This window comes from Tauraco erythrolophus, chromosome 21 (genome assembly GCF_009769465.1).
Source record: "Tauraco erythrolophus isolate bTauEry1 chromosome 21, bTauEry1.pri, whole genome shotgun sequence".
Classification (NCBI taxonomy): domain Eukaryota; kingdom Metazoa; phylum Chordata; class Aves; order Musophagiformes; family Musophagidae; genus Tauraco; species Tauraco erythrolophus.
The window spans coordinates 2,716,434-2,730,720 of NC_141485.1; the positions used below are offsets into that span (position 1 = coordinate 2,716,434).

The following is a 14,287-nucleotide window of genomic DNA, read 5'->3' on the forward strand; positions in this document are numbered from 1 at the left end:
ACAGGTTTCTATAAGCTTCTTTCTTCAAGAAATTTTTATCATCCTGAAGGATATGTTAAGAACTAGTGTAATAATTACTCCTGATACAAATCATTGTTAAAAAGAAATGTGTTTCTTCCAGGTGTCTGCGAAGCAACGATGGCGACAGAATCTCCGCGCCGCCCCAGTCGATGTACTGGAGGAGTGGTGGTTCGCCCACAAGCTGTCACGTAAGCACGTTCTAGAGGAATAGCCCTTATTTGAAATGGTTTTTATTTTCTTCTAGAAGAACCGAGCCTGAATTTTCTTTCAAAACCAGCTGTGAGGGCTTTTGTTGACAGTACAGTTTCGTTTCGTTGAATATTTTCCAATAAAATAAAGTAAACAGGTGTTGCGTTCCTCTCTCCTAGGACTGTGCAGGTCAAACTGTCTCCCTGAACGGGATGCTTGTTGCTTATACACCAAAACTTTCAAAGCTGTACATTTTAAAGATGAATATATTGCAGCGTTTCCTTGTTTACACATTTGGTTTGCTGTACAAACACTACACGAGCTGTAGGTCAATGACTGCGGGCTTCTTCCTTAGGCTAGGAGGAGCATGCGTAGCATGTTCCTTTCTTGATGTTCTTTTTAATAATACCTTGTCACAGGGATGGATATATGAAAACATACAAGTCTGTCATTAAAGTCCTTCAGTAAGTAGCAATGGGGATTCTTATTTTTTTTGCTTAAGAGAGCGAAGGAAGAAGCTTCCTGTCTCCAGTCAGAGTGCCTAAGAGATCCTTTTTTTGCTTGGGCATCCTTATTTCCACTGTGTTCTCATGACAATACTTTCATGGCAAAAGAGCTCAGTAAGACAGTCTAGAAGACTTATGGTCTTATCTCTGTCTCTTAAAGGATTTTTGTAGGAATTCTTCTTTTTTCCTGGGGATATTTGTACTGCTGAGTTGTTGCTGTGAGATGGTATTGAAATGTTCATGTGTACTATCAGTTTCAGCGACTATTAGTTTGCCACTGGAGACAGCTGTGTATTTCAGTGTCAAGATTCACTTTATTTTTACTGGAGAGCACAAGAAACCGATTGTTGTAACACAAAAAGTAGTGTTAGAGGTTTATCTTACAGCCATGGGGTGGAATACGCCTTTTTTTATGTTGCAGCATTCCTCAACACATGCATTTCTGTTTGTAATTACCTTTTCTTCAAAATACGCTTTAAAACATGATAGAAAAACACTGTGAGAGTAAGATTACCTGTCGTTTTGTTTTATTGAATATGGTGCCTTGTACTTGAGGTGCATCTTTCCACCTCAGAAGTTCCAGTCTTTTTGATGAGAGTTTGTGTGTGTTGAGCAGCGTGCTGCAGCATTCTCCTGTTTATATAAAGTTCCTAGGTTCTTACTAACAGTTTTGTTTTTTTTTTTTGGTGGGTTGTGGTGGTGGTTTTGTTGTTTTTAAGCACTTTAAAGATATCTTCTTGGAGGTTTTTTGACTTCAGGGGAGATTTAGAGAACATACACTGGATAAAACATTTCTCAGACATCAGCTTTGTTTCAAGGTGTACGTGGGGGGAGGAAAGGAAGCCCCCCTCGTTTCATGAGCTGAGAAATGAAGGCAGTATGACTCTGGCTGGTAAGCTTTCACAGGAGAACTTCAAACACTGTCTCTAATGCTGTACCTGCAGACAAGTGTTACTGCTGGGTAATGAAGGGCTCTGAAGGCACACAGAGACAGTTCTGCTGACCTACATAAATCAAAGAAGAATTGGCACTGGAAAACACAGCTCATTTATAAGGCCTAAGCTTAAAGCAGTAAGACAGACTTTGATGCAGTAATCCTTGGATTGTTGAACAAAATCTGGTTGTGTCGTGAGTTGGAATAAGCTTTCCAAAATTTATAACTTTATTTTAGATTTATCTTTCTCCTCAGAGAGGAGTCAACCAGTTAAGCTGATCCAGATGTTGCTGCCTTTGACTTGAAGTATCTTCTGTGTCGCTGTGTACAGGGCAGAGTACTTAGTTCTTAAATAGTGAATGCTCCAATTTCTTCTTACAAGAACCTTACGCAGCACAGTTTCAGAAGGGATAAAGAAAGCGAGTGTACCTTTGAACAGCAAGAGTCTGGATTTCCTAGTTTGTGATTTTTCTTTGTTGCTATTAGAAATCTAAAGTTAGCACAAGAAAAATTACTACCAATCTAAAAACTAATTTGGAGGCTGCCAAAGCTGTCACCTAAAGAGTTAATATATAGTGTTTTTGGTTTCAGACCTTATGGATAGCTGTTGTTTCCAGCACATTTCAGAATTGCTCACTGCAGAAAGCACAAACTTCTTGGGTAGTTTCAACACCGGCTGTCTCGTAGTCAACCCACATTGTACGTTGCTCAGCAGTTACACAAGAGACTCGCTGCTAATAAGGGATAAGCTAATAAAAGCATGAGTTTAAATCTTCCAGAAAAATGCATCTTGCACTATATACTATTCCAAATCATTGCTGCTAATGAACTTCCAGGAAGGAACAAGCTTCCCAAGCTATAAAATCTTACTGAAAGTGCCTCTCCATACTATTCTTAGGGTTTTGTTCCATCTCCTGCCTCCAACGTGACCACTTACTCCATCACTGTACGTAATGCATAGCCCAAGTCCTTGTGTTTGTGGTGTATGAGCCAAATCAGGAAGAAAAATACTGAAGAATGATTTCCAAGTGCCTGTTCTACTTCAGTCGGTCGCTGTGATGTGGAGAACACGATTTCTTTCTTGACTGTTACCTTTTATACTTTTCCCCCAAGCAGTTGTTTCATAAACAGGTTTCACTTAACTTTTTTTAGACATCTAGACTACTATTTGTGTTATCAGAGTGGTGGTGTGTTAAGTAACAGCTTTGCACACTGAGTATTTCCTTTGCACTGAAGCCTGTACGTGTTTTCTCTGGTGATAAGTCATGTTTAATATATTCACAACCATTTCTGAACTTGGTATTAAAATTCTCCTTCTGTTTTCAAGGGAACAGTCGTATATGGAAAGCGTTGTTACATTTCTTCAGGATGTTGTGCCACAGGTATGTGTAGATCTTTAAAACTATTTTTTTTTTTTGACAAAGCAGTCGCAGTGTGTGTCAGGGTAGACCAAAATATAATTGAAAAACAAACCCCAAATTTTTCAGTTTTTTGAATGTGAATCTTGAGACCAGGTTTTTGAAATTGTAGACTGTGTGCCACCTGAAGATTGGGCTAACAGATTTCCTTTGGTAGATATGGCTATCACCCAGCTGGCTTGAGTTGGTAATTACCTAATTAAGGTTTAGGCCCTGCCTACAAAAGGTGGGCCATTTCCTCCTGGCTGTGAGAGATGCAACGACATCCTTGGAGGTGCAGCCTAGGCTGGTGAGCAACAGGTGGATGATAATTAAAATGAAAATCTTAGCTACATAGATGTTGAAGAATTACAATATAAATAGCAGGAAGAAGATCGTGGCCTTTTCCTAAGGTAATTCTGGCAATGGAATAGCTGGGGAGGGGAGAGACTGGGCACAATACATGCTCTGCCTCTTACAAATAAGTTTTTTTGTGGGTTGTAGTTGGAAATCCATGTATGAACCCTAGCTGGACCTTAGCTTTTGTCCTTGGCTGAAAAGAAGAAAGTTTCTTTTTGCCTCCTTTACTCTCCCCCTTTTTTATCCTGTTTCCTTAACTGGCCTCAGAATGTCCTGGCTGCTGTGGAGCTCTGCCTAACCTGGTGTTCTCCAGCGTGCTGAGTTTTGCACAACAGGGCTCTGCTTTTTTAAATAAGGTTTCCTTCCTACCCCCTGTTCCTGGGATCCTCCTCTCTGGAGAGTAGTTACAGTGTTTTTGCCTGCTCTTGGCCATAGTTTTTGCAGGTGGCAGCAGTATGAAGCAGGAATGGTCACTTCTGCATTGCCCATGGGCCTCACAGTAGCAGAGGGAAACGAATTTTGGGTTGCTACTCCGTGGGAAAGCTGTGGTCTGTAGCAGAGGAGCAGTGCAGCTGGTTGTTTCTAGTCCTAAGAAACTATCTCGGTGCTTATGTGGAGGATTATCTTGGTTGGTTAGTCATGAATTTCCTCAAGAATAATGTAAAAAATATCCCTGTCACTAATATCAATAATATCAGTTTCTCCTGAGAACTGTGAAACTTGCAGTTTGGCTACACTGCAAGTCTCCTTCGCAGTGTCTTTTTGTGTCTCATCTTTTTGTGGAAATCTGTAGAACACAGAACTGAAATATGGATCTGTTCTACTGGAATTGCATTTTTTTTCTTTTTCTCTTTTAAATGCCTGTCTTAAAGATGTCACAAATGTAACTAAAACATGTCAGCAAAATAAACTAGGTCTCTTTTCTTTCCTCAAGCTTGCTTACAAAGCTTTGAAGTGAATTAAAGAGAATTTTAGAATTAGTGGAAGTGCCTCACGTGAGAACCTCCAACGTTGCTTTTAGGAGTAGTGTACAACTGCTAAAGTTAAAGGTTGTAGAAGCCACTGTATTTCAGCTTGACTAAATTGTTGTATGTCACGTGGCATTTCTAACCTGCTCCAGAAGACTTATTGTTATATATGTCACGTCGTTTCTCCATTAGTAGGTGATGTTATGGTATTGAGTGTGGTATATGTTGATCATGGAACCATTCATTTTCGAAACACCACCTCACAGGATTACTGGTGACAGTAAGATACGTGTATCCATTTTTCTCTTTTTAAATTACATTCCCTCCTATAGCCTACAGAGCAGGAAAAAAGGGTATTAAACTTCCTTATTTCAACCATTTTGCTCTTTGTCCAGGCCTACAGTGGCACCCCACCAGCAGAAGAAAAGGAGAAGATCGTCTGGGTCAGATTTGAAAATGCAGATTTGAATGGTACGGCTTTGTTTTCTCTCACTTATTTTTGGGATTTTTAGGTCCACGTACAAAAATTTGTTAGCATTGCTGACTCAAAATTAAGCATTCTTGTTCCACATAGACTAAATTCTATGTGAATCGCTGCACTTTTTGTCAGTATCTACCAAATAGAACAAGTAGGCCTTGTGACTTCATCTAAAGGCAAACTAACTCTTGCTTAGGAGGAGGGGCAAATGGAAAAAAAAAATCCATTTCTTTTCCTTAAAGTAGTTGAAAACAAAGCATAGGACTGAGTTTATTTCATCCACTGTTTGATTTCAAAGCCAGATTCCCTAACTGTGAATCCAGTCTGGGTTCCATGTGTATTTTCAGTGGTGTGACAGAAGACAGAGTAACCTAGAAAGGAGGAGGAGCAGTTGGGTAAAATGAGCAGGAGACTCCGTGGTGTCTTTCAGGGAAATAATAGAGCAAAGCCACAAAATATTCTTAAAATGTAACTTGTTTATCACTGTCAGTATCTCTTAATAAATCATCAGCAAAGGCTACTGGCAGTGCAGAAAACAGTTCTCCAACCTTTTTAAGTGAAAATGAGGATCGTTACCAAGCTTTTGCCAAGAGCATCAAGTAGATCCCCACTTAAGGATCTGAGTCTGGGAAGGTTAGGGACTGAGTGAGAGGTGGCTGAGTGCTGCTACCAGGTAGTTACTTCTTGAATTAGTTGAACATCTTGGAGTTGCTTGTTCCAGCTGTGAAACTAAGGGACCTGCCTTCTGGAGAATACTGGATTGAAGGTTTTCAGCAAATTGCTGTTTCTCATCTGCTGTCTTGCCTTCTCGTCAAGAGCTCTATGGCAAAGGCTCCTTCTGCTCTCGGATGGAGTAGTAGCAACCACAACCAGAGTCGTGATGGGGAATTTTCAGCCTTTCTGAGAGGTTAAGAGGGTAGATGATATATTTTCCAGCTGTCGAAATGGTGCAGAGGCTGGCAGTTCATAGATTCATGGTTATTAGAGCTGGAAAAGTCCTGTCAAGCTGTATATCCCATTATGTCCAGCCTTAGGCTAGTTAAGGTTTGTTTGCTTGTGGGTTTGTTTTCCTCATGGTTTGTTTTCTTTTTAAAAAAAAAATCTCAGGCATTCCCTCTTTAAGTTCTTTTCTACAGTATAACAAAAACTCTTTAGAATATTCTTCAGAATCCTTCAGGTTCTGTTTAAATTTACTTTTGTGCAGCCTAATCTGATTGGGCCTGAGTACATCCTCTTTTCACCATCCTCAATGTTTCCTCTCTTTCTTTGATGCTTGCATGCTTGCAGTGAGCTCTTGTTCATTCTGTCCTGGTTGAAAATGTAGTTTTAGAAGGCTTTACTCAAAAAAAGCTTAATATTTTTGGTTATTATGTCCTGTAGCAGTTTTCTTCCTGGGGATTTTCTTCTTTTAGTAAGGTTGAGGTAAAGGTTAATTACACAGTATCTACAAATAGTTTTGACCAGTCAGTGGATTTGTAATTTCTGTATTTGTTAATGTCTGTTTTGTTGGTCCTTTGCAAATTTTTCTCTATTTTAAAAGTTTGCCATGTTTTATTAGTCATTGGAGAAAGAATTACAGAAATTTTTGGAGTATTTAGTGATAACCCACATTGTAATCCAGAAGATTTTTCTCCATCGTTTTAGATTTTAATGCTTTCTAAATTCTCTGTGAAACTTTAACAAATCTGTTTGCCTGAAAGAATATATTTCAGTATTGTTCCAGTGTTTAATTTAAAATTTAAACCACTTTGCTTGCTTTTACTTATGACAACAGAAACATGCCTTGAGCAAACACCAGCTGGTATAACTGATACCAGCCATGCTTGATCCTACCCTGTCAATAATGACGTTGATATTGAAACCCAATTTAGATACATCAAGGAATATGGAGTTCCATGAAATACATAGCACTGGGAATGAACCACCGTTACTGCTAATGATCGGATACAGTGATGGAATGCAAGTCTGGAGCATACCTGTAAGTACAGAGCTCACTTCACTTCTGTGCCAGAGGCTTTTTTGTTTGTAATGTTGTGCTATTACTGTAATGCTTCACTTTTAATTTTTCCCATTGAAGTGGAAAGAGCCAACGTTTGCCATCAATGTGATCTGGTTTGTATGTAATATGCTTATCTTAAGATAAATACTAAGCATAGATCAAACATTTGAGTTCCTGTACCTTCGGATTTGAGGGCTTTTTACAAATTATTTGTGTTAAGTAAATTTTCAGAGTCAAATTGGGAGTAGTGTTTGACATTATGGAATAGTTTGTATCCCAGAAAGGACAGAAATCCTTTTAACCTACAGAAGGGAATAAGAGTGGAAAAAGATGAAGAGAATTTGTTTGTCCCAGGAATGCAAGTACGACAGTATTAATAGTATTTTACAATCATGCGTTTGTCATGTACATGATTTGCAATTTTAATTTTATTAAAGTCTATGTGTGCATATGGGTTTGATTTCATGCTGTCATATATACACGCTGCAGTTTGTGTTTCAGAGTGGTTTATGAGCACATGGTCTTAATTTGGGGAATTTTCCCCAAATTTCTTGAAACTACAGAATAAAGTTTAATGCAGTAGGTCATAAAATTCTTAACTTAAAAAAAATTAAATTGCTCATAACACCTTGTCCTTCAAAATAATGTAGGTAGGATGGAGTTCTTTCCCTTTGTAAAATACATGGGGTTTTTTAGAAATGTGTGTGTTTTCCTGACAACTTTTTGGTTAGCTATGTAGGACGTGTGTTTATATACCGGTAGCTTAGTGGAATAGAAAATAAGGTTAATTTGTACACCAAGAGTTCAGTTAAATTAAGTTTCACTGGGGTGTGAGGGAGCTGGCTTTTCCTCTCTTGAGTGCATATTTTTAGGTGGAGATGAGGAAGAAAAAAAACTTCTGAGCTTTTGCATGCAAAGGAGGGTTTAATAGAAATGGAGTAAGACCTGGTATACTTTACTAAATTTCAGTATTTAGTAACTTTTTACTGCAACTTAGGAACTTTAACCAAAATTCAGAAACATTTTAACTAAAATACAGGAAATGTTATCTGCTTGTATGTCCTGAGAAACTATGTCTAATTCTGATTTTCATGGGTTTATTTTTAATGGAGCAAAACGTATCTTTGGATTTATTTTTTCAAATCCGTGTTACCCTAGAATGACTTTGAATACTAATAATGGGTTTATAGTATATAACTGGTTTTGTAGGCTGTTTTGAAGACTGATCAGTTTTTATATTGGTGTACAAATTGGATTATGAAAATGATTTGGAGAGGCATTGCTTTGTTCTTTGAAGTGTACTACAGAGCACAGACATTAGGTGTCACTGAGATACTGAGCTAAGAGGAAATACAGCAGTACCAGGAGTTGCAGCACCAGTTGATCAATGAGTTCAGGACCTGTGAGTAGTCACATAGACTTAAGCTGAAGAATTTTCATAAACCATCTTACTTTATCCTGCTGAAATGTTCTTATCCAAATGAATGTGTGTTTTGCGAACGATGCATGGAAATACTGTGTTGGGGCTTACCACTCTGTGCTAAGAAGAGCTTTGTGTCTAGCAGAGGTTATTTTTTTTTTTAGCTCTAAGTGTGTGTAAGATGCCCTTGCTTTGGTTAGGTGAGAGTTCTATGTGTCCCTCCTAAGTGACTTTCAGTGTCTGAATGTGTGTCTGAGCTCTCTGTGTCACTGTCCTGGAGAAATCCGTTGTGAGATGGGATCTTACACGTATAGGGAAAGCAAGAACGGAAGAAGAGAGTCTCACTTCTTTGGGATGTGAACAGATTACCTCGGTGTGACCTGTTCTGCATCAATTGTCTGTAGTTAAACTTGTACCCCATGGTACACTGCAGTAAAAATGAAATAATTTGATGGAGATTACTAACAAACGACGAGTTAAGACAGGATAACAAAGTAGCTTGTGTGGAGTAAGTGTGCTTACTGGTACAGTCAGGTAGCACAAGGTAGTTTATCCGTGTTTCCTGATGGGAAAGAGGGGTTTTCTTTGGGTTTATGGGTGGGTTTTTATTTCTTTTTTTCTCCCCTCCTTTTAGTTCTTGTGTCTGAAAAAGCCACAAGTTAGACTGTGAAATGCCTGATGTTACCTTCTTTTTCAGCAGAATGCTACAGACAAGTTGTCTTCCCCTCCCCACCCCCCAGTCTATTTCCCTTCTTTGTAATTCCTAGATTTTTATAGTATTTACTATTTTAGGAAAAATAAGAAAAATCAAATTGCAGGACAGTTGCTCCTAGTGTCATTCATTTTTTGCAGAGGTTTTTTTAATAGGTGAGGGAAAGTCCAGAGAAATAGAAAAAATGCCAAATGCGGAAATATTTTACCATCAGGGTTAAAAATGTCAACTGTAGAGATGTTGCATCACTTTGTCAGCCCTTCGTGTGTGTGTTCTGTGGAATTCTGAGGCCACATCCAGAGAGGTACAACCTGTGCAACTGGTATGTGTTAGTGTCATTTCAGTGTTGGAATGGTTCCTTTTTTAGTAGTGTGGTCTTAGATTTATCTTCTCAGATTGATAGTTGTTAACATCCATTTTTAAATATCTTTTCAGAGCAGGATTTATATATATATGTGACAAATTTGGAGGTAACATGACCTATTTTTCTTCCACACTATTGTTTGTCCGCCTCATTTTTTTGCTTATATAGTCTGAGTAAAATAAAATCTGGCAGTTAGGTGACTGACTTAAAATTTAGAGTTTATTTGGCAACGCTTTTTTGAGTCCTTTGGTATTATACAAGCCTTTCTTCTTGATCTTGCTGAGTATTTAGCTTGTAATTAAGCAACGCTATTCCAGTTATAAAGAAAAATCTCTAGCTTAAAAAGCTTTCAATCTGGAAAGGCAACAATTTGACATTTATGTGAAAATCTACTCAGTGAGGCTGTTATCTGCAGCGCTGTGCTTTTTATTCGTACAATTGAACCTCTACTCAGCACTTAATAAAGTAAGGTGTTGCAGGCAGTCCAGTTTGTGTCTGAGTGATTATGAAGTGTTTATGACAGCTTCTAAGCTGACACTCTCCGTAATGGTGTCACGTTGACTTCGGAACACCTTCTCCAGGAGTGTGTGTCTCTCTGCAGTCTGAGAGCTTTCACATTAACATCTCCTTGGAGTAAGATCTTTGACTACAGAAGTGTTACTTGCAAATGGAAGATACCATTAGGGCGGCTTCAAAGGGCTGAAGTAATGTTTGGACTGCTGGGTGCTGGAGTGAGGGCTGGGGTTTGAAGTGCAGGGTCTAAATCTGTATTGCATAAGAAGCGGAAGGTGTCCGTCCAAACGACTTCCCTTTGATCTTTGTTTTGAAATGGGGGTGGGAAGGTTAAAAGTGTTCTTAAAATATGCCTCGCTAAGTGGGGAGAAACCTGGGAATATACAAAAGTAGGACTAGAAGTTCCTATTTAATAGCTGTGCAGTGTAGTGTGGTGTTTTATCTGGAATTTGTTTTTCCATTTCTCCCAGTTTCATGTTTCAGATACAGTTGGAACTGGTTTCTGCCTAATGTGGTTTCCAAGTATCTGTTCTAGATGTTCCTGTTCAGGGAAATGCATGTTGGCTTGTTTTGTGGCAGATCATTTTTTTTTTTCGTTCTATACTGGAAGCTTCGGAAGTAGAAAAATCATCTTAATTTAATGGTTCGTATTGCAATTAAAAAAGAACGACCAAACTTGAGTGGAATAAAGTAGGAACTACCAAAGGGACCTTTTAATAACAAGCACGGCTGTATATTTAGCCAAAAAATACTTAGAGGCAGCCACAGACTGACGGGATGCATCAGCCCATGTGGTAGGTGACTTCTGTGTGGAGACCTCTGGAATGCAGAGGACTCATCGGACAAGGATGGCATCATGCACTTCCATTTTTCTACTGCCAGACCTTGATTTTTTTTTAAATGCTGCTGTCAATAGTACTGTGATTGTTAAAACTGCAATTGTACAGCAGATGGTGCGTGTGTATGTGGATGTATAGATGGATGTATATGGTGTGTCAGATGTGCCAGTTCCATTTTGTTTTCTCAACTGTTCATCAAAAACCCTGTCTGCTGAGGTTTCCATGTGGTCTTCGAAGTCCCTTTGTAATTATTCCCCTTTTAGAGCTGGAAAAAGGACTAGTCACTTATCACATAGTAAGCTGTGATCCTTCCTCTGTCCAGACCTCTTCCTGAAAGAGGGTACAGCTGTTAAGGCTTGTATGAGCCACTTGGAAAAACGGGGTAATGACCTGACCTGGTAACCCTGAAAAATGTCCAAGGACTTTACAAAACATCTACGCAAATAATTTCCTGAGACTTTGGGTTTTTACACTGCAGATGCTAGCAGTATGTAAGGCATTCTCTGCTTTTACACTTATAAAATGACTGCAGAACCATTGGAAAGGTTTTTTTATTCATATATTCATTAGGGGGAAAAAAACCAAACATGCAACAACTGTTGAAAAAGCTGTGGTGAGAGGTGTCAGAAGAGTCCAAACGGCTTTTCATGTGGCTCTCCTTGGATGAGGTCAAAGCTAAAGTGAAGACTCGTGAAGGGTGTTAGTACTCATACTCTGCCTGCATCCAATGTTGTCTGCGTCATTCTTGTCTTTGTGTAGAAATGAAAAAATGAGAAAAATGAAAAACAATGCAGAACCGTCAGCCAAATTAGAATTTTGTAGGAAGCCTGCAGCCTGATCATGCTGAAAGTCCTCAAAACGTATGACAAATAAAGTGAGAACATTGAGGAAACTGTAACCAAAACAATTTCTAAGCTTTCATTGTTTTTTAAAATTCAATTAGCATTGTCATGATTTTAAATGATAGATGCAATTTCATACTTAATTCAGTCACTAGAGTAGACATCTGTAACATTCTTTGATCATCTAAATTCTGGAGAGTAATTACAGAGATTTGTTTTGAATGAAAAAAGACTGTTAGAATTTCTAAACTAAAATGATAAAAATTGTCCTTCTACTTACAGTCCTTCCCTACTCTCTCGGTGGCAAGATGACTGGTAGTAGTCTTTAACTCAACACCATGATATCAAACAGTATTTTGTGGTGGTATCTGTCAGTTGCTTATTGTCATATTATAACATCATATCGTGACAATCTAGTTCATATTTAAAACATAGATCAGAATATATTAAAAAAAACCCCACCTTGATATCTTCCCTGTGCTCTGTGACAGTTTTTGAATATACAGTTTCCTTTCATATAGTTGCCCAGTAGTTGAAGCATTGAGTTTTGAACTTCATGTTTGAGTTTGGTGTACATTTGACTTTTTTTTTTTTCACCATGTGAAAACCATTTTCTATGGTTGGAAACTATTAGTTATCCTTAGTGCGAACAAAACTTCCTTTGTTCTGTTGTTTTTTACGGGTGCAAACTGGTATGCTCCAAACAATAAAGCTCTGTCATCAAAAATTAACCAGTGCTCCAGATTTCTGGTCTGTCACATTTTAAGCAATAGCTCAAGACATCTAAGTGAAGGAGAGAGTGCTTCATCTTCTTTTCATCTGTCATTATTGGAAGAAAGTGATGAAGACCTCACCGGGGGCCGGGTTTGGAATCGTCAGCTGCTTTGCTTGCAGCTTCTGTGTAGGTCTGGGGCTTGTGGTTTGGTACCAGGTGCTGGGAAAGCTGAAACCTTCTATCGGACCAGCTTGGAGCCATCGTTGTGGATTCGTTTTTTCACAGAATGAGTACCTGAAGCTGCTTTTATAGCTTAATATTCAATTCTTGAAACCTGTTTGGAAACGTTCTTGGCTTTCGGAATGGGAAAGGAAAACTTTTAAGAGCTTTGAAAGCTGCCACGGGGACTTGCTACTTAGCTGGATGGGATCCAAGATGGCAGCCGCAGCCTAGTTTCTTCACAGGTGCCTTTTGAAGAATTTAAAGCTCTGTTTTCAGTTCGTGAAGTCTATTTATATTTTGTCTATGCATGTGAGACTGCGTAGCTCAAGGGACTGGTAATGGGATGTGGAGCCTTTCACTTATCCTTGCCAGCCCGCATCTCGCCCAAACTGGCAGTGACCAAGTTATTGGCCATTTAGCCATGGGCTTGGGCTTGTGGTAAATGTAGTTCCTTCTCCTGCTTTAGTTCCTAGTGGAGTAAGTGTCCCATTCCCAGGAAAGATTGGCTGTCTCAGGAGTGAGAGAAGACCTGAACTGGCAGGAAGATCTGAGTATATAATCTCTCTACTCTGAAGATGGTGCTTTCGGTCCAAATTGGTGCACGTGACCTCAGCAATGGTAATAAAGTTTTATGTTTTATACAGGTAAAGGAAGGACATTAACACCAACTGCAGTTAATTCAGAATTTTGTAAAACTGCAAATAGCAGAAGCTTCTGCTGATGGCAGAGTTTAAAAAAAGTTAATTATAAGTTAAAGAAAATCTTGAACTCTGAAGCCCTAATGCATTTTTCAATGCCAAGCAAACCAGAACAACCACCAAGCTCTCACTAATTCAAGACATACAACCAAGTCCAATGCCTTCAATGATTTCCTGTTTCTGTAGAACAGTTGACATACAACTTAAAAAAAAAAAAATATCCCTTAAGAAAACAGTTATTTTATGGAGCTATGATCGATTAAATACCAGTGTTTTAATCTGATCCATGTTGTAGTGTTGTGTCCAGATGTTTTGTAAACTTTTTTGTGCTTTTTACTGATTTTGACTTTTTCTTTAAAAATGTGATGCCGGTAGGTGGGTGGGAACTTGTGTTTTCATTACAAAATCTGCAGTGGAGGTCTATCTTAAAATTTGCTCCTTTTTGACTCCTAGTAGAAGTCAGCACATATAACCTGCTAAGTACAGGAGCTGTACAAGTGGCTGAAGTTATCTGAACATTTAGTTGCCTTTTTTTTTGTTTCCCCTTAATTTTACACAGTTTCCCCTTTCCTTGGGGGGGGGAACCCTACACAGACCGAGAGGAAAGGGAATGTTACACTACAGAATTATGCATTACAGTGCTCTCAAAACTCTTAGGAGCAAACTATCTATAATCTCATCTTTGCCACTTTCTGATCCAGTGGCTTTGATTAGTCCATTTAAATTTTCCTTCTGCAATTTCTCCTCAGTATAAAATGATAAAATTATTATATTTCAAGTAAAGAATATCTGTTATTTAAAAGTAAAAACATTATATGCATGAAAAGGCTAGACTGGGATTTTTATGTTAGATGCTGAAGTACAAATAAACTGCATTTGTATTTGTACGTTTTAGGCTTTTCTTTGGAAACCTCAAATTTAGGCTCCACCAGGTCTTGGCGTCACAAGCTAAATAGACATGCTCTCTGGAGTTCAGTATATTTAAGAGCAGAAACTGAGTTAAGAAGGTTTGGCCTTCTTGGTGTATCTTACTTTTGGGACTGTAACTTTATTTGAGGTGGACTGGGGTTAGAGCTGGTGTGCTGGCAAAGTTAAAAAGCAGAAGGAGGT

General features: G+C 38.6%; 1 protein-coding gene across 1 annotated transcript in view; it reads left to right on the plus strand.

The window, feature by feature from the left end:
- Nucleotides 1-14,287, plus strand: part of BCAS3 (BCAS3 microtubule associated cell migration factor) — a 363,717-nt gene that overhangs the window by 1,215 nt on the left and 348,215 nt on the right. The window contains exons 2-5 of the mRNA XM_086624898.1: nt 122-209; nt 2,978-3,032; nt 4,771-4,846; nt 6,725-6,831. Coding sequence (XP_086481024.1) covers nt 139-209; nt 2,978-3,032; nt 4,771-4,846; nt 6,725-6,831 — 309 coding nt within the window. The 5' untranslated portion in view covers nt 122-138. The remainder of the gene's footprint in view (nt 1-121; nt 210-2,977; nt 3,033-4,770; nt 4,847-6,724; nt 6,832-14,287) is intronic.